Genomic DNA, 26,255 nt, shown 5'->3' with positions numbered 1-26,255 from the left:
CAAGCATTAACGTGCAGGATAGTTATAGAGCTGAGGTTATGTAAAACTCTTATTCATATGACTAATTCTCAAGCCCTTGTACTAAGTCCACAGGGGATACATACTCGTGGAAGCTATCGTGTAAGTGCTCGCGGCGCGCCATGTGTTTTTCTGCGTTCTGTGTTTACTGTTGTAGTGCTGTAATCCAGTGTGTTTCAGCCGCCCGGTCTGTGAGAGAGTTAACCACTTTGATGTTGTAGGACAATTATAGGGTCTATAATCATTGGGTCTGTGCTCTTCCTGCAACATCAGGGCGGTTAACTCTTTATTGGACCAGCACAAAATTTCTGGCAAACTGGTCCCAGTCCACGGACCAGCAGTGGAAAACCACTGCTTTAATCCTTGCTGCTCCGTGGGGTAGGTGCTCTTAGTTTCATTTTATTGCTGAGTTGACTGAGACATAGATGTTGAAGTAGCTCCTAACTACAGAGGAGAAATGAATGACTATAATTACTAAGCAGAATGGGAAGTCTGTCAAAACACAAGTCATTGGCTTGTTTGCTATGACAGCCGCCACACCCAGGATCTCAGGGCTGCTGTGGCTTATCTAGGTTGACAGAAAACCCTCCCTTTCTTTTCTACTCTGCTATTCCCTCCTGAGGTGTCCTTCTTAGCGATAGCTCTGCCCAGAGAAGAAAGGACTCTAAGGGCATAAGACTGGCATTGCTGCTCTTATTGAAGGGCTGCTTATTCATTCATTTATTCAACAGATGTTTGTCAGATACATCTTACATGCCAGGCTCTGTGCTGGGCTCAGGTGAGGAGGAGGAGGAAAACAGTCTCTGACCTGCGCGGGAGCTCGGGGCGGGGAGTGTGTGGCGAGAGGATGAGTGAGTTAGGTGTGAGCAGTGTTCTGGGAGTGCTGAGGACAGGTTCCCATCCGCGGCGGGGGTGGCTGCAGCCCAGGGCCAAAGTGAGGTGCGGCCTCAAAGCGACAGCGCGATTTCTTCAGCTGGGTTCCGGAATCGCCTGTTACAGGGAAATTCTGAAACTGTTTTGCATACTGGAAGCATTATTTTAAAATTATATATATATATATATATATATATATATAAAATATTTTTTCAAAGACATCTACATGGAGTTTTTTCAAATGCATATGTATAAAATCTCCACAACCAGCTGATCTGAAGGACAGTACTTACTAATAACACGAGCTGTTCCTTTGCATTCGCTTTCCCATTCCGGGCTGTCTCCTGTAGAGCATGAGGGCACAGAGCTGGGTCAGACGTGGGCCCTGCCCGCAGGAGCTCCAGAGAAGGAGGCAGGTGTGTCCCTACTGTAGAGCAGTGTTATAATATTAACGAGCAAAGATTTGCTTCAAAAGTGTTGCTGGCTAATGAAATAACCTGCTAGAGTTGTGGCTAAATTAAAATGTAGCCTGAAACATACAGTGTGTTTGCAGTAATGGAAATAGCCCGTTTTGCTGTCTGCTGCCTCAGACCTTCCTGCACACAGGGTACTTCCACCGCCCGGAATGCAGTTCCCTCCGCTGCCACCGCCCTCTCTCTCCTCCGCAGGGCCCTACACTCTCTCTCCATCAGCCCAGCTCACCTGTGACTTCTCAGAAGCCAGGCGAAATCAGATCCACCCAACAGTTACACTCTCCTCGAAATGTGTTTGGTTTTTTTAAATGAGTGGTTTCCTGTCCATCTCTGTTGTCACACTGTCAGCTTCCAAGGACAGGCTATGTGCCCTCTCCACCGGTGTGTGTGCAGACAGTAGACCGCTTGTATCAATATTTATCAATGGCAGGAGTAGAAGTGGTAACCATGTGCCAGTCCTGCACTAAAATTTCACAGACACCATCTCATTTACTCTTCATAGCAATCTTCTGAGGCATATAGTGCCGTCTGTTTTAAAAATTTTTTTTTTTATATTTTATTTATTAATTTTTAGAGAGAGAGGAGAGAGAGAGAGAGAGAAGGGGAGGGAGGAGCCGGAAGCATCAACTCCCATATGTGCCTTGACCGGGCAAGCCCAAGGTTTCGAACCGGCAACCTCAGTGTTCCAGGTCGACGCTTTATCCCACTGCGCCACCACAGGTCAGGCCCAGTGCCGTCTGTTTAAAAATTGAGAAAATTCGCCTGGCTTGTGGCGGCTCAAGTGTATATATAGAGCATCGACCTGGGACACTAGGATTGCCGGTTTGAAACCCTGGGCTTGCCTGGTCAAGGCACACACAACAAGCAACCAATGAACAACTAAAATGAAGCAACTCTGAACTGATACTTTCAGTTTGGCAGAGATATGAAATGCCCTCTAGGTGTTAAATTTATAATTTGAGTTCTAGGGAGCTTGAGCTAATTTTCATGTTTCATTTGGGAGGTGCCTGTGATACTCCTTACCCATGTTCTATTGGGTTATTTGCCTTCTTACATGAATCTGTAGATGTTCTTTATGTAATCTGTGCTAATACTTTGAGTTATTTGTGTTTTAACTACTTTATTTCAGTCGATAGTTAGCCTTTTAGCTTGATTTATGGGTAAGAAAATTTTTCCCTACTGTTGGGTCATAAAGATTCTTTTATCGGAAGTTTTAAAGCTTTGCTTTGTACATGTAAGTCTTTAACATATGTGGAATTTACTTTGTGTGGTATGAGCTAGAGACTAATTTCATTTCCTTGTAGATAATTAGTTGTCCCAGCACGAAGTAGCCTTTTGTCTTTTATCCATAATGACGCCGTTTCTGATACACCTGGACCTGCTCTAAGTGGGGGTCTGATTCTGGGCTGTGTAATCTGTTCTTTTGGTCTATTTGTCTGTCCCTGTGTCAGACCCACATTGTCTTAATTATTGTCCTTTATACAAACACTCTGTATCTGGTAAGATACACCTTTTTCAAAACTGTTCAAGTTTTTATAGATTGGCTTGTCAGATCCCATGAAAAATCCTATCTTACAATTTTGATTGGCATTACATTTCATTTATAGGTTAATTTGGAAAGAACTGTCTTTCAATTTATGAACATGATATATTTCCTTTATTCGGGTCCTCTACAGCGGCCTTTTTGTAATACTGCATTTTTCCCAAAACATATTAGATATTTTTCATTAGATTTATTTGTAGATATGTTATAGCATTATTTTTCTCAGTGATTATTTCTGACATAGTGTCAAACGGCTGCCCTCTCCCCACGAGTTTATGAACATGTTATTCTCTCCTTTTCCAGTAGATGGCGGTAAAACACATTAAGATTTTACTAAGAATTTTCAGAGGCATCTTTTCTCCACTGAAATGAAAATGGTTTGTTTTAAAGGTATTTTGAAATACTTCTGTCTGAATGACCTCCCTTTGTTGGACCATTAGGAGGACAGAAAGAAGCGAGACCGGGACCGCGTGGAGACCGAGGCAGAGAGCGACCGGCAGTGCCAGGCCCCGGCCCGGTTTGACCTGCCTCCGGAGAAGCCGCTCTCGAGCTCCTTGGCCAAACAGGAAGGTCCGGAAGCTGTGCCCGGGGGTGGAGGGAGGGCGGGGGGGGGCAGGGGGGGCAGGGAAAGGGAGCTGGCTTGTAGCTTTTAGTTGAAGGCTTGAATTGCATCTTTAAAAGTTTCTTATTTCTCTGATGCATAAGAGCTTTCAGTTTGCTACAGTTTTGAATTCATCCTTATTTGTAAGGTAAATAGCATTTCTGTCTGAGATATTTAATGGTGGATATGAGGTCATATAGGAAGAAAATAAGCTAAATGATACACTCTAGAATCTTCCTTTTTAAAATGCTTTTTTCCTTTCTTCTTTGCTATAGAAGTAGAACAGACACCCCTTCAAGAAGCTTTGAATCAACTGATGAGACAGTTGCAGAGGTAAATGTGTTCTCCGATATTTTTATAACATAGAGATTGGAATGAGAAATATAGGATCCAAACCACTTTTTCATTTTTGATTACTCAAAGCTGCATTTGGTGGCCTGAATCCAAGCACACTTGATTTTAAAGTGGATGATAAATATTTTGCCTGGCAGAGGGAGCCCTCCCAGAGGCTGACTTTGAGCTGTCCTCATTCAGCTTGTTTTAGCTGGCAACTTGGATGGTGTTACCCAATACTCTTGATGGCAAATTTCTCTCTAATCTGAAGTAACTTCTGATGTGAGAGCTTTGAACCAGGAGTAAACAGTCCGATATTTCCACTTTGCTGGGGGTTAAAAATCCCTGCTGTGGGTTTGTGCAGGGTCTGTCGTGCTGTGAGGGTCCAGCAGTCCCCGGGTCGGGGGGAGAGGCACACACAACACAGAGCGTTTCTGACCTTTGTAAATGCAGAAACTGGTTCTAAAAAGTTCAGTACCTAGGTTAGACCAGTGTTAAGTTCTAAAAAGGGAAAAAAATAACTCAGTCTTTATTAAAGTACTTATCTTGCCACCTCTCTTGACTCAGAACTTCAGTTTTCATGGGAAAGACGTTTTCGTTATTTGCAGAGGACGACGGGTGTGGGGCTTGCAGTGAGGGTGACCTTGCTCCTCGCCCTGTCGTACATGTCACCCAGGTCACATCCTAAGTAGCTTTGTAAGATACAGCCTCTAGTGCCATCTGTGTTCATCTCCTGTTCATCTCTACAGTTAAGGGCAGAGGTTAGTGGCCTCTGTGCATTCTGGCGTTACAGAATAGTTGACAAAGTGACATCTCACGTCTTTGCACTTGAATAAATCGTTCATTACTTGTCCCAAAAGAGTGAAACAGGTAAGTATTGGACATTCCGGCTCAATTAGAATGTATGGCTATAGTGTTTTGGCTGCCTTTTAATTTTTCTTTAAGGCTGGAATGTAAATTAGAGATGTTCTCTTGTAAGAAATCTGCTTAAGACTGTCTCTTAGTCAAGGATGTCCACATGCGCAGAACATCATTTAGGAGTGACAGTCCAGAGCCACATATTTTGAATAGCTGTTGTGATTGGATGAGTCTTCATCCTTGAGGCTCAGCGCTAACGCTGATCAAGAGTGTGATTGACCAAGATTAGGACTACCATTTCTGGTCGGACCCAAGTGGGACTCGACATTAAAATGACTAATTTTAGGGGGTGTAGATCATTTGCTCTGAAGAGGTCCTCCAGAGATGATTAGTGTTACCACTCACAGTAGCCATGACGGACAGCATACACGTGCAAGTGCAAGTTCCCGGCTGGACTTCTGCTTGTTCTCGCCAGTCTTCAGTCTCAGTGCTTAGGCAGCGTGCTGGGAAGAACAAGGGCAGCTTTTAGCTTGCATCAGACTACGACCTACAACAAATGGTGTGACCTCTGACCCTTCGTGTCCCCATCGCTGAGTGAGGGGACCACCTCCCTGATGGTTTTTGTGAGGATTAGCTATAAAATATGTCGACTGCCTGCCACTGGACCTGGCACATGGTAAAGACATTTTAAAAGGTGCTGCTGTTCTTTCTTATTGTTAGGTTGTTTTTTGGAGTAAGAAAACTTTAGTGTGCCAAATTTCTAGAGGAAAAAATCAGTCTGCAGACCTGATTACATAAAGTTATGATTCTCGGCGCTGTCAGTACTGCCAGTGCCAGTGCCCCAGTGCCCCAGTGCCCGCCCTGGTGCCCAGCCCTGAAATACCAGGGCCAGGCCCCGCACTCCCTCCTCGGGAGGCTGATGAGGTTGGCCTGAGGGGAAGCTCCCGCAGCGACCCTCACACAGAGCCGGAGTGGGGGCCCTGTGGTCAGAAGCACTGTGTCTCAAGTTTGGGGGCTATGAGGATTGTTTTCATGTCAGTGTTTTGAGCACACCCCCACCCATCCACCCACACACAGGGTAGAAGTCATATCCACTGATTCAGAAAATATGTATGCTCACGGGATGCAATAATTGTGCGGCCCGCCAAGAGTCCACACCTGGAGTTAGGAACCCCTGTGGAATATTGCACATGTGCATTTATAGTGACTGTTTCTTTTTCCCTGTGGTTGATAAGAATAGGTGGTACTGATCTCCCAAAGGCCAAGACGGTCATTTAGGCTAGGTTTTTTTTTTATCTTGTTTCATTTTCCCTGTATAAGAGGTGCTACTAATTATTTAGGCTGCATATTTTGAAAGGTTCTCTGTTTAAAAGAACAATTAGTATGTAAAACATCATAACCTTGTTATTACTCATTGGTCTTTAATGTTATTCCTTCCATTTTCAGTGAAAAACATGTTAGCCTACTACACATTTTTTCTACCTCTAAAGGGTTTCCTCTGACTTCTGCTCCTAGACCAGTAAATTTGTAGTAGAAACAAAATCTTCTTTTTTATATCTTCACAGAAAAGACCCAAGTGCTTTCTTTTCATTTCCTGTGACTGATTTTATTGCTCCGGGCTACTCCATGATCATTAAACACCCAATGGATTTTAGTACCATGAAAGAAAAGATCAAGAACAATGACTACCAGTCCATAGAAGAACTGAAGGTAACTGTAGCTGATTGTGTTGTGATTGGACACATAAGAGCTATGATACAAAGTAACATATCTTTATTCATTTGAAAGTCAAGTCCTTGGATCCTCTATTGATAGAAACTTGGAAAGAACCTGCATGTCTGGTATTCAGAATCTAATTGAGCTTTGGTTTTGGGAAGAAATACGTTTAATTTAATATCCAGAAATCTTTGTATATTTCTGTCTTTGAAAACATTTTTGAACTTGGGACTACAAAACCAGATCAAATAAGCCATCTGCTATCTTTTATTATTTTGGGAGTTTTAGTAAAATTCTGAATTTCATGTGTTCTATAATTCATTTTTTAAACCTTTAAAATGAAAAGATAACGTGATGTTTTTAATTTCGCATCAGTGTAGGTAAAAGTAGTATTTTCATGAAATTGAATTAGTTACTTTTCCTAGACATCTAAGGTATGTATATCTTTTCAAATAGGGAATAAATTACCCGGAAATACTCAAAAGACTTAATTACATTTTCTACTTTTGATGAAGGCCGGTTGCTCCGAGTTCACCTTAGCGATGTTTGTTGAGCGTATTTCCTTCCGCTTTAAGGAGAAGGAAATTAAAGACTTGCCAGGGAGGAACCCACAGACCACCCACATGATGTGTGTACCAAAGGTTCTAGTTGAAGCTTTTTCTACTTTTGCGTAGTCTTGGAATGTGTTGATTTGAGAGGTGATACTTTTTTTCTTAATCTTCCACAAGAAAGGAACCACGTTTTTAAAATTAGCCTTGCACTAAGCCGCCACACACTGACCTGGCTAGAATTCTGTTTTACCTTTGTCTCCTCCTCAGGAGCTCTGAGCTGCTCACCTGACCGAGGGCTGGCCCTCGTCAGTCCCAGAGGGACAGCACGGCAGGGAACAGCACCTTCCTTGCTCTCTTCTTCCGTCCACATGCCAGTCAGCTGGGATTTATGAGTAACACCCGCACTTAATTCTGTCTTTACTGTCAGTGTGAATGTATTGCTAATACTCCACTACTCTGAAAAACTAGAATTACATTCTCCTGTATTCAGAGAAATGGAAACTTTTCCCAAATTTTCATCTGGTGAAAATTAGACTAGAATGTTTATTTCAGCATATTTCCAACTCTGTTATTACTTAATGGAAAAAATCTTACCAATTCTGTTGTTTTCTTTTTATGAATAGTTTTCCCCGATCTTTCTCTCGTGATGACAAGAGAGAGAAGTGTGCCTCTAAGTGTTTTTGAGCAAGTGGTTCAGACTTCTCATAATTGAAATGAACAAGTATTTTTTAACTCTTTGGAGTTTTCTACATTACTACATTTTTTTCAGTAACCCAAAGTAATACTTCTTAGCTTACCCGGCTCCTTAGACTTTTCAAAGAAACTTTAATTACATGAAAAGTATGCGGAGAGGTCATTCAGCGTTTCAGACGACCAAGGGCTGTTACACAAAAGCCCCAGTGAGGCCTCACACATGGCAGTACGATCTGTGGAATCTGCAGACCGCCTTAGCAGACCAGACCTGTGATCGGGAGAATAGCCCAGAACTCTCTTGCCCACTGGTCATTTAGTGTGAACCATAGTCCTTTGTGTCTCCCTTGCCTGCCTCTCCTTCCCCCAAGTACAGTTAATCATTCTTAATGGAGTGGAAGCTTTTCACAATATCTGTACCAAGGGCACTCGGTCTGGGCCTTTGGGGGTAGCCATGAACGAGCCTGCGGGCAACCAGGCACCTGCTGAAGTCACATGAAAACTTTTGTGTTCACGTGTGTGCGTGTGCACACGTGCACAGGCTGGAGGAGGGAGTGGGTCCGAGGCTTTGATCACAATCTTAGAGATTAGGACCTAGCGCAGTACGAACTGATCTGAGACTCGGCCAGGAACTGAGGCCTGTGTGTGCCTCATCCACTTTGAACTGAATACAGTTTGTAGTGGCCCTTGACTCAGTCCTCACTCTTGCCGTTCAGCAGTGCTCCTCTCCCTGCCTCCTGCCCCTAAGTGTTCTGGCTGTCGGCACTCGGCACTGAGCACTGCGTGGGAACATTCTGATTTGGAGGATTTTGTTTGGGGGTGTCAGAATTTTTGTTATTTGGTTTTTATCATTTAAACTTAGGAAGACCTTGGCATAATCACTCGCTCATTTATACAATTTAAAAAATTACTTAACCATGAAAATACGCTGTGGAATTTCATCCTCCAGCATGTCTGTGTACTTTGAAATTTAAACCAAAAGTACAGTTTTGGTAACTTGGATACTCCGCACATTTTAGCTCGTTGAGGTTGTATGCTTTATTTCACATTGGCATGATTTTACAACGTTCTGCAAATTATCTTTCACTTATAATAGCATCCAAGCAGGTAAGAGAAAATTAGTGCAAATGTTGTAACATTTTTTGCTCCATTAATGTAGATTTAGTAGAAAGTACTGTGATAATTTAGCACTGTTCCCAGTTTTCAGTCAAGATCTGAAATAAAATATGTAACTCATAAATAAATGGAAGCTTATGATTTTTTTTAAAACTAGTATTTCTAATTAGATTAACTAGTTAAGAATATTCTGTTAAATATGATAGAAGTAGTTTCTTCTTATTCTTTATTGTGCAGTAAGATTAAAATTTTCTTCTTGGTATCTAAAGTTTATATACAGTTATGAAACGTTTAAGAATTCAGACAAGGGTGCCGTAGGGTATTTAAATTAATTTCTGAAAAGAATGCCGTAAGATAATTAAATTAATTTATTAAAAAATAAATTCAGTATTTTGTTTGTGAGACTGAAAACTTAATAAATTGCTATTAATATCATTTCGCAAACAGTGGAGGAAGGCAGGGAGTTTGTTTTTAATGTTTCGAAGCCCCTATGATTGCAGGAATTAATGTAAGTATGATAAGTACAATTATAAGTGTGAGTCAGGAAGGAATGGCCTTGGTTCGGCCTAATGTACTTCCCCAATGCCATCTCTGCAGGAGAACTTCAAACTCATGTGTACCAATGCGATGATTTACAACAAACCAGACACCATTTATTATAAGGCTGCGAAGAAGTTGTTGCACTCGGGAATGAAAATTCTAAGCCAGGTAAAGAAAATTCTCTGTCCTGAGTAATGATTATTATAAAATTTTATTCCTTTGTTTTTTGGTCATAGTGAGATAGAGCCAGTTCAGCACTGGTTTTACTGTATAGGTAAATGGTATTAAAATTGAACTGTTAAATGAAAAGTTTTTTAATATAGAGACTAAAAGCAGGAAGATTCTCACTTGGAACTGATGCAGGTCAATATTGGTATTTTGGCCCTGGCCGGTTGGCTCAGCGGTAGAGCGTCAGCCTGGCGTGCGGGGGACCCGGGTTCGATTCCCGGCCAGGGCACATAGGAGAAGCGCCCATTTGCTTCTCCACCCCCACCCCTTCCTCTCTGTCTCTCTCTTCCCCTCCCACAGCCAAGGCTCCATTGGAGCAAAGATGGCCCGGGCACTGGGGATGGCTCCTTGGCCTCTGCCCCAGGCACTGGAGTGGCTCTGGTCACAACAGAGCGATGCCCCGGAGGGGCAGAGCATCGCCCCATGGTGGGCAGAGCATCGCCCCCGGTGGGCGTGCCGGGTGGATCCCGGTCGGGCGCATGCGGGAGTCTGTCTGACTGTCTCTCCCCGTTTCCAGCTTCAGAAAAATACAAAAAAAAAAAAAAAAAAACTGCATTAAAATATTAGTATTTACGCTGATGGCTAATCTGAGGCTTTTGAAGAGACCCTCAGCAGGTAGGCTCACCTGGGCGCGGCGGGAGCAGCAGCCGGCGTCCAGGGTGACAGCGGGTAGGTGCATCAGGGGACCTTGGGGGAGGAAAGCTCTCTGCTCCCTTTGTAGGGAGGGTCTGCTGTCCTGGTGAGGCCTGGGAACTCCGTCCACTAGGGAGAGAGAGAGAAGGTGCTGCTGAGCCGCAGCCTGGAGCCGTCTGGAAGGCAGCTCCCGGTGGGCAGCCCTCCGGAAGACCAGCCTGGGGCCCAGAGAGGCAGCGGTGGGAGGGGCGTGGACCGCCGGCTCATCACGGTCCAGGGGGGCTGCAGCGGTGGCCAGGAATTGTGAGGGTGCGGTCTGGGAGCGAAGGCGATGGCAGACCTGAGACGGAGTGTGGAGGGGCCCCTGGGAGGAAAGCAGAGCTCCAGGGAGAGGCCGTCTGAGGTTTCACTCACAGCTCTGAGGGAGCGGGAGATGACCGAGAGAGGCCCGGCACCTGCCCATGGCGGGGGTCCGAAGACGGCTCTAGTGAGAGCTCTTTCCCGCTGGCATGTGGACCGCAGGCCAGACAGAACCACCGTGGGTCTCGTCCTCGTCTGCAGAGGAGCTGGTGCGCTGTGCCCTCCGAGATCACTGCCGGGAGCAAGTGCTGGTGCCTGATGAGAACCACCGTGGGGGCGATAAAGACAGGACAGGAGAGGGCTCTGGAAAGGAGGAGTGCGTGGGGTCAGCCAGCAGGGAGAAACACCGGGGTCCAGAGCGTGAGCTCAGACCGGGGTTCCAGGGGAGCCCTGGACGCACACGTCCCCAGCTCAGACGGGCACCCTGCACCGGCTGTGCGTCTGTTAGCCTACCAGGTCCGCTGGTGTCTGAGGGGTTGTGGGCTGGACTCTGCCAGACTCCTGGGGCTGCTCGTGGGGGCAGCAAACACTTGGATTGACCATTATTCTTGAGCTCCTGATATTTAGACAACATCAGTTCCCATCCTTTCCTAAAGGCTTGGGGAATGGTGATGTCAGCCACTTACCCTTCTTTGGCAAAACTTGCAGAGCAAAGGAGACTGTAAAATGTTTACCCGAATTTTGGCAGACAGACTCAGAATACAGAGCCAGGCCATCCCTATTCCAGCTTTTAAAACCTGCGGGCGCTTGTTATTATCGTATTTGAAGGAAAAGTGCTTTTGGCTGTTGCAACTTTAGTCACTCCAAAATATGTACATTGAATTTCTAGGAGAAAGTTTAATTTGCAGGAGTAAATAGCCAAAGTAAATTTATCAACTTTGACTCACCACTATGCCATTATTTATCATTATTTATCAGCTTTATATAATGTATGTCGTAAATATGACATGTGAAAGATTCAACATGCCCTTGGATTTGACTGGGGGTGGGATGGTTGGAGGCACAGAAGACAGACCTTCTCCACTCTCCCTTTTCTCTCTGTTATCTTCCTTTCTTCAGACCTCTTCCTGTTGAGCCCTACCCATCCTGTGTTATAGCTTCCTGTTGACTGCTCTCCCCACCCTAGATGGGAGGGATCCTTACAACAGTGATTCTTACATGTTCAAATTTAGACCTGAGGTAACTCCTCAGATAGCAGCGTTCCCAGGAGAGCCCAGCACTCCCTTCCATGAATGGTGTCTTCTAAGAGATCATTGTTTTGAGTGGTCAGTGTAGAGATTGTAGAGCAGTCTTTCGTTATTTTTTCAGTTACACACAAATAATGGCGATGCGTAGACGTGCTCTTTTTATAAAGAGGAGGCATACGCAGAGCAGCTCTCCTGACCCCTGACTAGGAGGACGCTGCCTGTCATGCAGACGCAGCAGGGCAGCCGGTGCCATTTGGAGCACCCTGACTTTGCAGTCAGACTCCTCAGGTTCGAGTCCTGGCCCTGCCACTGGGCTGCCGTGTGACCAGAAGCAGGCTCTGCAACCTTCCTTCACATTAAATGGGATAAGAATAGTATTGCCCTCTTTGGCACGTGTGTAAGCACTCAGGTCAGCTCTTCTAGTGTCCTTTAATGCTGTAAAGTTGAGGGCTGCTAAACTAGGTGCTAGCTAGGAGACATTTCAGTTACCAAAAAGAGTCATTGCTTTCAAAGGAAAATTAATTAGACTTATTTCTATTACTTGTGTCAAAATGTTGAAAATTTCTCTAATTCAATTCTTTTAATCTTGTGTATGTTATGTTTAACCTCCCCCACCCTCAAAAAAAATTTTAAGATGTTAATTGATTGATTTTACAGTGGGTGGCGATGGAGTGAGAAGAGTCAACTCATAGTTGCCTCACTTTAGCAGTTCATTGGTTGCTTGTTGCATGTGCCCTGACTGGGCAAGCCCCGGGTTTAGAACCAGAGACCTCAGCGTTCCAGGTCGACGCTTTATCCACTGCGCCACCACAGGCCAGGCCAAAATGTTCTTAACGCAGGTTCTGCTTTGTAAATTCTAGAATGAAAATAAAGATTACTGAGAACTTTGTGGTCTAGGCTCATTCTTGTACCTGTACAGTGCCCTCCTGATTCAGATGGTAGATGGAGAGGTGAGTCAGAAGTGACCGAAGTCTGTGGTCTTCAACCGCTGGTCGGTGCTAGTCTGCAAAAGAGCTAAGCCCCCCGATGTTATCCAAACTTCATAGACCCAGCACAGGTCCTGGACTGCGGGGAACAGCACTGACCTAAGTGACACTCCCCGAGGGAGACACAAATGGCTGGTGAACAGTTACAGAAATGGCCACGCTCACCAATGTTTCTAAGTATGTAGTAAAGAAAGATGTTTTTAAAAATCAAATCAGTTTTTTTAAATGATGCTGTTTATTTGAAAAGGATTCAGAGAAACTTTAAATACTAACAAATTGACACTACTTTTCTGAAAAGCAGTTTGGCAGTAAAATATCAAAAGCCTTAAAAATACTCATTCCCTTCAACCTAGTGTTTCCGTTTCTAGGAATTTATCCCAAAGAGAGTCTTAGATTTATTCACAGTGATGTTCATGAGACTTGTATTTGTAATGGTGGAAACTTTGAAATAATCTAAATATCCAATAGTAGGTTGTTAATGAAGTCATGGTACATAAAATCAGATGAAATACTATATACAGTTTATTGGAAGCATTTTAAAGAATACTTAATGATACAAAGGGGAAATGTTCGTCATTTATTAAGTGAGAACATTTCTGGTAACAGAATATTCAGTGTGACTCCAGTATGCTAATATGTATAATGCTTGGGAAAATGCTGGGGTGGTCACCTGTTAACTCTGTTCCTCTCTCCAGATAAGCGAACAAGGCTTTCATTTTCTCCTCTGTCCACATCTCTGTCTACAATAAAATATATAACTAACAGTTTCAAGGTTACTTTAAAATAAAAGCAAAGCACCAACAACAGGACCCCGGTCTGAGGTCTTCACAGCCTGCCCGGCTCACGTGTCACGGGCGAAGAGAGGCCTGGCCTGAGTCCCTTGGCACTTCTGGTCTCCATTGTCCTTGTTTGAAAGACCTCTGGGCCTTTCTCGCTCTTAGTTTCTATTATTCTGCAAAAGCCTTCCCTGCTGTTGCTATGCGTCCCTAAGGAGATGGCCCTCCGTATTTTATCCAGTGACAGGGCTCCGAGTTCAAAGGCAGAGTCGTCACTAGGAACAGATCTGCCTCCAGAAACCTCAAGCCCTTAACCACAGTAAAAACTTCACCGCCTACCAGTTCAGAGCAAGATTAAGCCCATGTTTCACAAAGTAGAAAAAAGGTTTTTTCATTGAGAAGAACCTCTGTGTGCTGAGAAGGAAGCTGCCAGCCGCCGTTGGGTCTACTGAGGCCCGTTGTCCCCCCAGCCAGCCGGGAACGTCCCAGGCACCAGCATATGAGGACACCCCCGTGTTCATATGTCGTAGGTTATTACATGCCTGCTACTCCTTAACATTCAAGGGATAAGCCATTCTGTTACGTTTAAAATGTTAACATGTTGTTAAGCCAAATTTCACTTTAAGTTTAGTACTGCAAAGAATACTTAGGCTGCCTGACCTGTGGTGGTGCAGTGGATAAAGCATCAACCTGGAAACGCTGAGGTTGCCGGTTCAAAACCCTGGGCTTGCCTGGTCAAGGCACATATGAGAGTTGATGCTTCCTGCTCCTCCCCCCCTTCTCTCTCTCTCTCTCTCTCTCTCTCCTCTCTATAATGAATAAATAAGATCTTTAAAAAAAAAAAAAAGAATACTTAGGCTTGATTCATATGTTCTATCCCGTGAACTTTTTGATGATGCAATAAAGTTATAAAGCGTTCTCTTACATTGGGAATGAAGTCATCTGAATTGAAGGAATGGACTTTATTGTCCTGGTTCCTAAATATAATATTCTTGGCATAATTGGGTTTTCCCCCAAGTTAATCACAAGATAAAGACAAGCTCTTGTGAGAAAAGCAGTGCGTCACTGTAATGGGGGGAAGGTGCCTTGACTTGGGGCCGTGAGTGCGCTGCGCAGCGCAGCAGCGTGCAGATGACGTATTAGGGAGTGCTGCACCTGCAACCCAGAAGATTTTATTTATTTATTTTTTTCTTTCTGAAGCTGGAAACGGGGAGAGACAGTCAGACAGACTCCCGCATGCGCCCGACCGGGATCCACCCGGCACGCCCACCAGGGGCGACGCTCTGCCCACCAGGGGGCGATGCTCTGCCCCTCCGGGGGTCGCTCTACCGCGACCAGAGCCACTCTAGCGCCTGGGGCAGAGGCCAAGGAGCCATCCCCAGTGCCCGGGCCATCTTTGCTCCAATGGAGCCTTGGCTGCGGGAGGGGAAGAGAGAGACAGAGAGGAAGGAGGGGTGGGGGTGGAGAAGCAAATGGGCACTTCTCCTATGTGCCCTGGCCGGAAATCGAACCCGGGTCCCCCGCGCTCCAGGCCGACGCTCTACCGCTGAGCCAACCAGCCAGGGCAACCCAGAGGATTTTGTTAACCACTGTCACCTCCATAAAGTCAGTTAATAAAAAATCCCCCTAACCTGCCCCTGACCCCTGAAATCCTTTTACATTTTTCGGTTTTAGAAAATGGCCATTCAAAACAAACATAAGCCAAAATAACCAAATTTAAAAATCCTTTCACATATACTTACTAGATACGTTGCTTCCTCGGAGCAAAGCCCACACACACACCTGCCCCTTCTCTGGAACCTGCCGAGAGACCAGGTGCAGACAGGGAGGAACCTAGAAGGCTTATTCGATCTGTGTCCTCACGTGCCCTGCCAGGCCACTGTGCGTCTGTTCACTAATCATCCTCTCCGTCTCCTAGTGAATTCCCCATGCCTGGGTATTAAAACTTGATTTTCTCCTGTGAAAAAAATTAATGACAGACATACAATAAAGATACTCTTGCATATTTTTAGGAGCGGATTCAGAGCCTGAAGCAGAGCATAGACTTCATGGCAGACTTGCAGGAGAGTCGCAGGCAGAAAGACAGAGCGGACGCCACGCAGAGCGGGGACGGCGGCGGCTGGCCCGTGCAGAGGGAGGACACGGGCGAGGCAGAGGCCCACGCCTTCAAGAGTCCCAACAAGGAAAACAGAAAGTAAAGCATCTTTGCAATGTTGTGGTTAAGCCATCTTTTCCCAGCTCGTAAGGGGGAAAGCTACCGATCCGGTGCCTGCCTTGGGAGTGCCCGGTTTCGGTCCACCTGGGTGGTCGGTTTGACCTGCAGGTCCATTTCAGTGATGTCCATTTCAGTGATGTGATACCCTCTTCTCCCACAGAGCGCCACGTGGGATTGTCCAGGCACAGTTCAGAACAGAGTTCTGAGTGTGTATTCTAAGGGAGTTATTATTTTTAGGGACTCATTGTCAATGAGTTGATTTAAATGGAACTGTTTGTTGAGGAGAATTGTGTCTTCACAAAGGAGTTGAGGCAGCAGATAACCCTCAGCACAGTCAGAGCGGCTTCCTGCCCGGGCGGCCGGCGCTGAGACGTGTGCCGGGGCTCCCCTGGATGTCCGCCGAGGGAGCGGTCACTTCCCGCTGGCCCTTCCCGCTGGCCCCACCCCGGCACCTAGAACCAGCCACCAGCCCTGAAGCCAGGCGCCTGGCAGGGCTCTGGGGGAGTTAGCAATCTGCGGTTTCTGCCATCACAACTCAGAAGAAGTAAACTTGTGACAAGTTTTCTGTTTCTAAGATGTTTACATTTTAAATGTATGTTTATTTTTAATTTAAATTTGAAAGATCAAACATAAAATACTGCTCACAAAAATTAGGGGATACTTTATTGCTTCATATTCATTTTGAAATATCCCCCAATTTTTGCGAGCAGTGTATGTTCTTGGTAGAATCCGTTTCTGTGAATGTAATGAGAAATGTTTGCAGGGAGTCACACTGGCCTCAAAGGCAGGAGCTCACCGGGTGTGTGGGTGGCCTTGCTGCGCGTGTCCAGGGCCTTCCCAGGCCGCAGGGGCAAAGTTGAAGTGAGCTGGTGTGTCTCCGCTTTGCTTGTGTTCACCCACCTGCTTCCTCACCGCGTCTCCGTGTGCGTTTTCAGGAAGGACAGAGACGCCCTGGAGGACAGGGTGAAGACCCACGGGTCCGAGCGGGAGCAGGAGCAGCTCGACCGCATTGTGCGGGAGTCCGGAGGGAAGCTGACCCGGCGCCTCGCCAACAGCCAGGTGCTGGCTTCTCCCGCCGCTCCAGCTGCTCCGGCCTCGGTCCACACGTCCCCTTCCCCATCCCTGTGTCCTCCCACCCTCTCTGCCTGCGGGCTCCTCAGTTGGGGACATTCCCGTTCTTTGTAAATGACATGGTTTCTCTTACCCTCTGTGACTGGATATTTTTTTTAGTGAAGTTAATATGCTCTAAAATTGGAAAACAAAACACATGCTTTACACTTACAAGAAAAAGTTTATACTCTGGTCTTTTGAACCCTGCTGTTGAGCACATTGCTTTGCACCCAAGTGAGGGAATCCCTGACCTTGGGCAGGTCGCTCCCTGTCCCGGTCTCTGTCCTCTAAGCAGAGCGGGCAGAATGAGGCTGCCTTAGACCACGCCGTTCTTGCACATTCTGAGGGTTTTCCCAACCGTCCTTTCTCAGCCCGTTGGCACCAGAGCATGTGGAGACGAGTGTGCCTGCCGGTGCCTGAGTGGCACGTGACCGCCCCTGTAACGTTGAAGTGGAGCTTGCTAGTGTGATGGGGGGTAAGCCCGCTCATGCACGGGAACACTTTGGGTCGTTGCAGTGTGAATTTGAAAGGAGGAGGCCCGATGGGACGACGACGCTGGGACTGCTGCACCCCGTGGACCCCGTCCTAGGAGGTAGGTGTGTGGAGTCAGACTGCGCGTGAACTTCCTGCTCTGCACAGGGCAGGAGCCCAGGTGCCCTTGTAAGGCCAGAGTCCTGGTAAACCTCGCTTTAGCATGACCTACAAGGAATCTGACTAGACCGCGTATTTCATGTGAACAGCTAGCCTAACTTCTTCATCCTAAAATAGTACTATATGGATCAATCCATTTTTTTTTTCAAAATGCACAGTCCTAGAATATTGGACCCCTATTAACGAAGCCAAAACATGAGGGAGTAACTGCTAGCCCTGGTGGTGAGAGGCTGTGGTCTGTATGCTGTGATTTCTGCAGTTCTCAGCGTCCGATTGTGATGTCACAGACTCAGCGGACTTGAGTAGAATGCATGTGTACACTGTTCACAGTAAAGGAACAACACATACCGGATGGCCGTGTGTCTCTCCCTGTGGTCAGTAGAGGGTTTATAACTTTATAGACAGTCACTGTTCTATAACTTGTCATAGTTTTATTTTCTCATGTGATATTTTTTATTGGAAATAGTATAGGAAATATTTTAAAACTTGATGTGAAGATAGCAACTTTTGTCATTCGGCCAAGGGGAAATAATCGTGTGTTGTAATAAGTAAATGGGATAATGTTAACTTTATATATAACTTTTTATGCTGCCATTATGAGGGAGATAAGTGGGGATATCAAAACGAGTAAGGACAGAATTGCTGTGCCTCAGGGAACAGCCCCCGGTATTTCTGGCTCACGGTGTCACGGTGTCTGAGGAGCTCGGGAGGCTTTAGGTGGAAAGTAGGGAACGAACCGAGGGCCAGCCCCCTCCCTCCGCACTGTGGGGCCGGCAGACAACAGCGCCAGCAACCTTACATGTAGAGGCGGCCACTTGTCCCCCCGGGGGTCAGTACCTCGGGGCGGGCCCTGTTCCTGTGTGGAGCAGAGGGTGCCCCCCAGTTCTCAGGGGCAGCAAGGCCTCCTTAGCCGGGGGGTTCAGGTTGGTCCCGAAAGGCGCGTCCGGGAGGGGAGCCCAAAGCAGCGAGCAGCCTGGTCCTGTGCAGGGTAGAAGGATGGCCGCTGTTCCTGTGTCCACGCGGTCCGCCCCCGGGCGCTTCAGGAGCGGGGCCTCGCTTGGAGGAGAGGCTCTGGCGCTGTTTTCAAAGCAAAATTCACTTTTTGTTTTTAGGTAGGAAACCAAATTTCAGGTACCAAAATTTTTTTTTGGTAGGAATTTGTATTGTTTGGGGCCAGAGAAACTGCCACTGGCTTGAGAACACTGACCTTTCCCGTGCGGTGGCGGTGACTCGGGGCTCCGATTTAGGGGGCTCCGGAAGAGCTGCCCCTCCCTTTCTCTGGGCCCGGGCTCTGGGCCCCGGTCCAGTTTCCATCCCCTGAAGACATTAGCGAGCGGGCCGGAGCTCACCTGGCCCGCGCACTCACGGCAGCACCCAGGACCGCCACCTGGCTGACGGTGGAGGTGCCCTGGCCCTCTCCCGGGGCCGCATCCCCAGGAGGAGAGCGAGAGCGAGCTGGCTGGGGGCCGCACCTGCTCCCCTCGGCCGGAGCCTCCTGGCACCGCCTGCGGCCTCTGCTTGTTCAGATCCCCAGGCATCACGGCCTTGTCCCGGGTCAGAGGTCACGTCTTCCCGGCTGTTGCTCACTGCACTGCTCTTCCTGGTCTTTGACCGGGGAGTTGCCCTTACCCGGCCTCTGCTCATATTTGCTGCTGGTTCACCTCCATCATAACCGTGCAAGGTCCAACTTTTAAATCCTGTTTTAAAGCAGAATGTACCGTGGTTATAAAGCCTTCCGGGGAGCAGGAGAGTGTAAGGAGGAGGACCTCGTGTGGGTCCTTAGAAAGCCTGCCTTTCTAAGCTCAGATTTTCTTACATTAACAGTGGGGATAGAAAGCCCCCTGCCCAGTGCAGTCACGAGGGTGGCGTGAAGCCACGTGGGTGCAGCGCTGTGTGAGGCACCCCTCCCCACGCAAGCCTCCTCCACCGCACCCGTCTCACTGCAGCGGTCTTCTGTTCCAGAGCCCGGCTACTGCCCTGTGAGGCTGGGCATGACCACAGGACGGCTCCAGTCCGGAGTGAACACCCTGCAGGGGTTCAAAGAAGATAAAAGGAACAAAGTGACCCCAGGTGAGGCGACCACTCATGACAGTGACCGTTTATTGCTTGATTCACTAACTCTCTTGCGGGGCATTTGTGCATATTTAAGTAAGTAGCTGTTAACTTAAGAAGAAACTGAAAAATCAGGTATTAGTATTAAAAATGAGTTTATTTCTTCTTCCCTTTGTGGAGAGAAATTCACTTGAGTTGTGACTTTATAAGCATCAGTTTAGGTCAGTGGTTCTCAAACATTTTGAAGTTGGAGCACATTTAAAATCCTACAAATAATTGTAAGTGCACTATATACAAATTTCTGAGAAATATGTTATAAGTCAAATATTAAAAAATGTAAAGTCCAACGTGCTTTTATGGTAATTAAACAAAATAAATATGACAAAATTAAATTTATTCTGACATTAAAAAAACATTTTTATGTTACATTTTTTGTTATGCTTTTTAGAATTTGTAAAAAAGGATTAAAAAACGACAAAAAAGTCATATATATACATACATTCTTATTAAGATTTAGTAAATTCAGCAGGTCTCAGAGTGAATGTGTTTTTTCATTCTTGTGTTTATAAGAAACATGAGCCTGATGTGTCCTAGCAATTTCTTCAATGTTTGGGCATCTATTTGAAAGGCAAACTCTCATTTCCTTGTCAATACATTGAAGAATTCCTCTTTTTACTCTTAATTGTGTTGAGTGCAGAAAACCCCCACCATACATATAATCTTAACTTTACACCAAACAAAGGCTAAAAGAAACTTGCCTCCAGTCTTTCTGGGGAACATGGGGGATAGTGTAAACAATCCAGCACCACAGCTTAACAGCCTTTTGCAACCTAATCAGGCAAGTGAGGTGGGGGGTTGGGCAGACTGTCACCTTACAGCCAATTCCCCACACCTCTGTCCCCAAAAAATCTAAACTCCAAAAACCCTATTGGTTTTTTGGTCCCCAGCAGGCACATATTTCTCTGGAATCCCATAGGGCGCACACTTTGAGAAGGCTGGTTTAGGGACATGTCTACTTTAGGTTTGTGTACCAGTCGATAAAGTAGTAAAGTTAGAAGGCAGTGGTGCTTACCGAAACAGAATAAACTGACATGCAGGTTAAACAATAGTACTGAAGCCTTTTCTTTCTGTCAACAGTGCTGTACTTGAATTACGGGCCCTACAGTTCGTACGCACCGCACTATGACTCCACGTTCGCCAACATCAGCAAGGACGACTCTGACTTACTCTACTCCACCTATGGGGAAGACCCGGACGTGCCCAGCGAGTTCAGGTGAGCCACCAGCTAGCTCATCTGTGTTCTGAGTCCACGTTTTCTCAAGTATTGATCTACATGGGGGTATCTGAAGGGTGTGGTCTAGACTTGAGGGTGACGTGGAGAGGCCTAGTATATGTGGGAGTCACAGATGAGTAAGAACACTTAGGGAGAAAGTACAGAGGAGGGAGGAGCACCCAGCCCCCCGGCCTGGCCCTGGGCCTGCACCACTGAGCTCCTGTTTTTCTTTGACCGTTCCCCAAGAATTTCATTTCACTGTATTCTTGATATTGTTTTATCTCATGATGAGTGTGTCACTGGTAAATATGGAAATACAGTGTTGTGCCGGGAGGAGGTTTTGCATCGCCGTGTATAAGTGAAGGGCCTCTGCAGGGACAGTTGGCTGTGGTGGGAAGATGGAGCTGGCGGAGGCGGCTTGTAGAGCAGTGACTTTCCCGGCTATGTTCCAGCATCCATGAGTTTTTGGCCACGTGTCAAGATTATCCATACGTCATGGCAGACAGTTTACTGGATGTTCTAACTAAAGGAGGGCATTCTAGAACCCTGCAGGAGCTGGAGACGGTAAGAATGCTTCTCAGAAAATAGGGTCACTTGTTACTGGCTCTCAGCGTCAGTCCTGCAGTGTTAGGAACCATGGCACTGACCAGTATGACAGCTGCGCTCCATTCCCCCGAGAAAGCAGCCCAGCCCGGGTGGGGACCACGGGCGGAGGACAATGAACGGAAGCAGTACCGCGGGCGCCAGGACCTGAGGGACCTGAGGGACCTGAGGGCCAGAGGACTGTCATCGTCCCCTGAGGCCGAGCTGGCAGGAGCCAGCAGTCGGCTGGTGCGCGGTGCCTGGCAGGAGGGGCTCACGCTCGCCATGGAAATGATGGAGGCTGCCCCTCTTTGTTCTGCGGCAGGAGTGGTTGGAGCCTCGTGCAACCAAGAGCCTGCTCGGTGCTCTTTTCTTAGCACTTGGGAAGCCTCTCCAGTTCACGGAGTTCATAACCCAGGGTAATTTAGAGACTTGGCTCAAAGATCAGAACCAGAAAGTGTTCCTTGTGGTGTAAGGGAGAGTTGTTCTCCAGAACGCCCTTGTCACCATGGTTAGAGGAGCCCTGTATCTCGGGGCCCATAGTGTCCTGGCGACTGTGGCTCGTTTCCTTGTCCCCTGCCCCCACTGTCCATCAGGTCAGGAGTGCTCCCGGCCCCTTCGGTCGTCAGCCTGAGTGAGTGAACAGTCCTGAACGGCAGTTGAACGGCCTTTGTTCGGCCGATGTGGCAGTGTTCAGATTCCTCATTCTCTGCCCTTGGCTCTAACAGTTATTATTCTCAGTATTCTAGAAAGTGAGGAAAAGGTTATGTATAAGGATACACTGTTTGAAGTTTTAAAAATCGGAAATTGGTTAAATCACAATAAAACCTTTCAACAAAAAAGATGACGTCGTCATCGGTTTGTGGGCATGCTGCAGGTGTTTCTGTCTGTGTATCCTCTGCAGACGGGGCTACGGGGGGCGGCCCTGTCCGTGGCCCCTGCACACGGCTGCCCTCTGCTGCCTGTTCGTGCGGGCGGCCCCTCCGACCCCTCCCATTTCTGCCTCAGCACATTTCCCTCTTGATGACAGCAGACTCTCTGATGTAGGCACTTGTGTTAGTCACCAAATTCCTTCTTACACGTGCGTGTAGCTTTTGGGTCAGGCACAGAATTATCCATCGTGAAGTCACTAGTAGTAGGTACTCTTGACTTACAATATACTCAAAATACTAGTAATTCAACTAATTCGTTTTTAGTGTAAAATATTATATTCCCATAATTTATGTTCATATTCCTTTTCTCTTGCTGTGGAACTCGGGCTGTTCTGTTTCTCTGATGTTGGCCTTTTTCTGTACCCTCTAACAGAAAGTTTTCCTCTGTCCTTACAGTCATCACCCGAAGATGAAGGCCAGACTAGTACACTCGACACAGTCAAAGAAATGGAGGTGATTGTATTCTTTATAGGGAAGATTTACATACAGGATAGGATAAAAGATCTAAGGGATAGAACTTTGAAAAGAAAAATATTTACTGGGTATGTGATGTGCTAAAAAGAGCTGTTTGCTGGGGAGGGGGCACAGCCGGTGCTGCAGGCAGCGCGGGAGCAGGGGGTGAGAGCCGGCCGGGGTGTGCGTGCATGGGGACAGGCGGGAGCAGGGGGTGAGAGCCGGCCAGGGATGTGCGTGCATGGGGACAGGCGGGAGCAGGGGGTGAGAGCCGGCCGGGGTGTGCGTGCATGGGGACAGGCGGGAGCAGGGAGTGAGAGCCGGCCGGGGTGTGCGTGCATGGGGACAGGCTGGAGGCTGAGGAGACCTTCCCGGGAGGGGGTGACCAAGTCTGGAAGGACAGATGGCTGTTCTCCCAGCTGGCAGGGCCACATGGGTAATGACCTCAGCAGAGCTGAGAGCAGGGCTCACCAGCGTCCTGAGAAAGGGCGTGACCACAAGAACCTGTGGAGAGGCCCACGTGAGAGTCTCGTGCAGCATTAGCGGCTGAGGTTCTGTCCCAGGCGGTGGGTGCTGGGATCGAGTGTGTCGGGCTGAAGGGAGGCACCAGTGACGAGCTGCGGGGCTGTGTCACCGAGGGAGGGGAGAGAACAGAGACCCAGCGATGGGAACAACAGAACCAAGATTGTCCGAGCGGGTCTGCACCGCTGATGGGGGCGCACGTGGGCAGTGCCGGGACAGAGCCCCCTTGCTCCGGGGTGCTGGGTGTGGGCTAGTCTCGGAGCACGAGAGCCTGCCGGGCAGGACGTGGAGACCAGTGTGAAGGCAGGACGCGGGGGATTCGTGCGGACGACGGGCAAGAAAGGCCCGCAGAGTTGGGAGCTGCAGAGCAGCCTGGGCACAGGAGACCGGTGGCTGTCAGTGAACCTTGGAGTGCTCCATAGTGTGGCGGGACAGCAGACCTCAGTGCGGGCAGGAGCGGGAGGACTGGGCCCTGAAGGGCTGAGAACAGTGGGAGGGAGCTGTGTACAAACCATGTGCTTTCCGGGGCGGAGGCGCCTGGCAAGGCGGGTGCTGGGTGAGGGTGAGGGTGAGAAGGAAAGAAGTCTGAAGAACAGGCAAGGGGCCAGGCTGAGAAGTGAGAGGACTCGGGCTGTGAGGGCCCTGAGGGGCGGGGCCTGGCAGATCCCGACAGCTCTCCACCCACCTCGCTGAGCGGTGCTGAGAAACCAGGTGTTCAGATCCTTGGAGCCTGCAGCACACCACCCCTCTAACTGGAAACGCTGACTTCCGGTTACTTACTGTCTGGTTGACCTGTTCCTAAAAAGCATCGTTAAGGCTATGGAAACTGAGTCTTGTGATTCCAAAATTAGAACTCCATTCTTTTTTGGGTGGAGTGTGTCTCCCGTGCAGCGCTGGCAGCCTCCCGTTGCCGGCCTGGGGGCTGACATGGCCCGCGAGCCTCGGAGACAGGAGGCCTGGTCACAGTGACCAAAGGCTCTTCAGTGCCGGCAGCCCCAGGCTGCTGTCACTCGTGTTCGAGTTGCTGGTCTGAAACCCGCAATGCAGACTCTGAGATACGCCGTTAATTTATGAGCAGGGAGGATTTATGAACGCCTTTTGCCTGGCTTTGGGAATGGCATTTTTATAGGCATCAAATTATAGCTGCGGAGGAAGTCGGTGGGGTGACGGGGCTAGAAGCCCGGCCGGCTTGCTCGTTTTGGCCCCGGTGGGGCTCAGCGCGCTCAGTAACTCATCTCTCCTCAAAGCAGCTCCCCGGGGTGGAGCCCGCGGGGCCGCGCGACCCGGGCAGCCAGAGCAGGCTCGCGGCCCTGGAGGCGGTGGCCAGCTTCGGAGCTCCTGTGGAAGTTTTTGACTCAGAAGGTGCGTATCTCCAGGAGAGTTTGATGGGAGGACTGCTGGACACGGGCTATCAGGACTGACAGGTCCCAGAGCACGGGTTCACGGAGCCGGTCACTCCCGCCGGGCCTCTGGGCCAGGGGAGCGTGGCCAGGGTGGTATCATTGGAGGGGAAGACCCCTTTGAGAAGATCAACCATTGACTCCCAGAGCCCCAGTGCGGGACTTGGGCTGCTGCTTACGCTGCAGCCCCGGGTGGGTGTCTCTGCTGCTCTGTCTCCCTGCAGAAGCAGAGGTCTTCCAGAGGAAGCTGGATGAGACCACCAGGCTGCTGAGGGAGCTGCAGGAGGCCCAGAACGAGCGGCTTAGCACCAGGCCCCCGCCCAACACCATCTGTCTGCTGGGCCCCTCCTATAGGGAGATGCACCTGGGTAGGTCCACCCCCCGGGGAGGACGGCTCAGCACCAGGCCCCGCCCAACACCATCTGTCTGCTGGGCCCCTCCTATAGGGAGATGCACCTGGGTAGGTCCACCCCCCGGGGAGGACGGCTCAGCACCAGGCCCCGCCCAACACCATCTGTCTGCTGGGCCCCTCCTATAGGGAGATGCACCTGGGTAGGCCCACCCCCCGGGGAGGACCGCTCAGAGGCGGTTCCACTGCAGGTCACACCCGGCCACGGTGCACACTTCAGTCCTTGCATTGATTTGTTCTTTTCACTTTTAAAAAGTTCTGTAAAGAAGCCACATCTCAATACCTAGAACTGTTTTCATTTTATTTTTTTCTAGCTGAACAGGTGACCAATAATCTTAAAGAGCTTGCCCAGCAAGTGACTCCTGGTGACGTGGTCAGCACGTACGGGGTCCGGAAGGCAATGGGCATCTCAGTGCCCCGCCCCGCTGTGGGAGGCAGCCTGGTGGACCTGACCGAAGGTAGGTGCCGGGGGGCCCTTGGGCAGCCTGGACTCGCGCTCTGCGTGTTCTCTGTCCACAGGGGAGGCTCACACACTTGAGGGGAGAGCTGCAGTCATCACCGATGTCGCCCTCGCCCTGTCCCAGTTAGGAAGGGCCGTTTGCGCCCACCCTCGGGGACGCCGCCTTTCCCTTCACATTTCTTTTTCCATCAAAAGGGGGCAAGTGCTGCCTGATGTCCGTCTGTCTGTCTTTCAGACACTGAAGAAGCTAACACAACTGGTGTGGCCGAGAGCGGCCCCGATGGGGTCTGATGCTGACTGGTAGCTGATTATAGATTATGTACATATTTTTCATTCTTCACTTGGAAATGCTTTTCAGAAGATACTAAGTATTTGTATATTGTGTTTTTAATTAAACTTGGGGAACAATTTTAATGTCCCAGAGACTGGACTTCTGTCAGGTAGTCACACCGACCCTGGGACTGGGAGCATCAGCTGAGTCCCCCTTGACCTTTCCGCTGGGAGAGAGCAGCTCAGACAACAGAACAGCCCCTCTTCTGACCCCCACCACCATCACGGGCAGCAGGTCCTCCATGTAATTGAAGGGTTCCCACACTCAACACAGTCCCCGTTGAACAAACCAAGTTGTAACTAACTTACCGGCTCACATCTGATGGTTTACTGGGAAAGTGGCCCCATGTGGCAGGAGTGGCCACAGTGCGCTGAGCCACGGGG

The 26,255-nt window shown here is 48.4% G+C and overlaps 1 protein-coding gene across 3 annotated transcripts in view; it reads left to right on the top strand.

Moving 5' to 3' along the window:
* The window catches only part of BRD7 (bromodomain containing 7), a 32,023-nt gene extending 6,072 nt beyond the window's left edge, over window positions 1–25,951 (top strand). Inside the window, exons 3-17 of one of the 3 annotated variants that reach the window (XM_066243947.1) lie at window positions 3,348–3,477; window positions 3,784–3,841; window positions 6,265–6,409; window positions 9,370–9,480; window positions 15,495–15,676; window positions 16,633–16,756; window positions 17,324–17,399; window positions 19,421–19,528; window positions 20,648–20,783; window positions 21,236–21,347; window positions 22,694–22,750; window positions 24,520–24,634; window positions 24,897–25,040; window positions 25,396–25,539; window positions 25,737–25,951. In XM_066243947.1, the coding sequence (XP_066100044.1) occupies window positions 3,348–3,477; window positions 3,784–3,841; window positions 6,265–6,409; window positions 9,370–9,480; window positions 15,495–15,676; window positions 16,633–16,756; window positions 17,324–17,399; window positions 19,421–19,528; window positions 20,648–20,783; window positions 21,236–21,347; window positions 22,694–22,750; window positions 24,520–24,634; window positions 24,897–25,040; window positions 25,396–25,539; window positions 25,737–25,783 (1,689 nt within the window). In that variant the 3' untranslated portion in view covers window positions 25,784–25,951. The remainder of the gene's footprint in view (window positions 1–3,347; window positions 3,478–3,783; window positions 3,842–6,264; window positions 6,410–9,369; window positions 9,481–15,494; window positions 15,677–16,632; window positions 16,757–17,323; window positions 17,400–19,420; window positions 19,529–20,647; window positions 20,784–21,235; window positions 21,348–22,693; window positions 22,751–24,519; window positions 24,635–24,896; window positions 25,041–25,395; window positions 25,540–25,736) is intronic. The other 2 variants (XM_066243946.1, XM_066243945.1) reach the window with 2 other exon arrangements.
* Window positions 25,952–26,255: the final 304 nt, after the last annotated feature.

This window comes from Saccopteryx bilineata, chromosome 9, assembly GCF_036850765.1.
Source record: "Saccopteryx bilineata isolate mSacBil1 chromosome 9, mSacBil1_pri_phased_curated, whole genome shotgun sequence".
NCBI classification, from domain to species: Eukaryota; Metazoa; Chordata; class Mammalia; order Chiroptera; family Emballonuridae; genus Saccopteryx; species Saccopteryx bilineata.
This window is presented reverse-complemented; position numbering and strand designations above follow the sequence as displayed.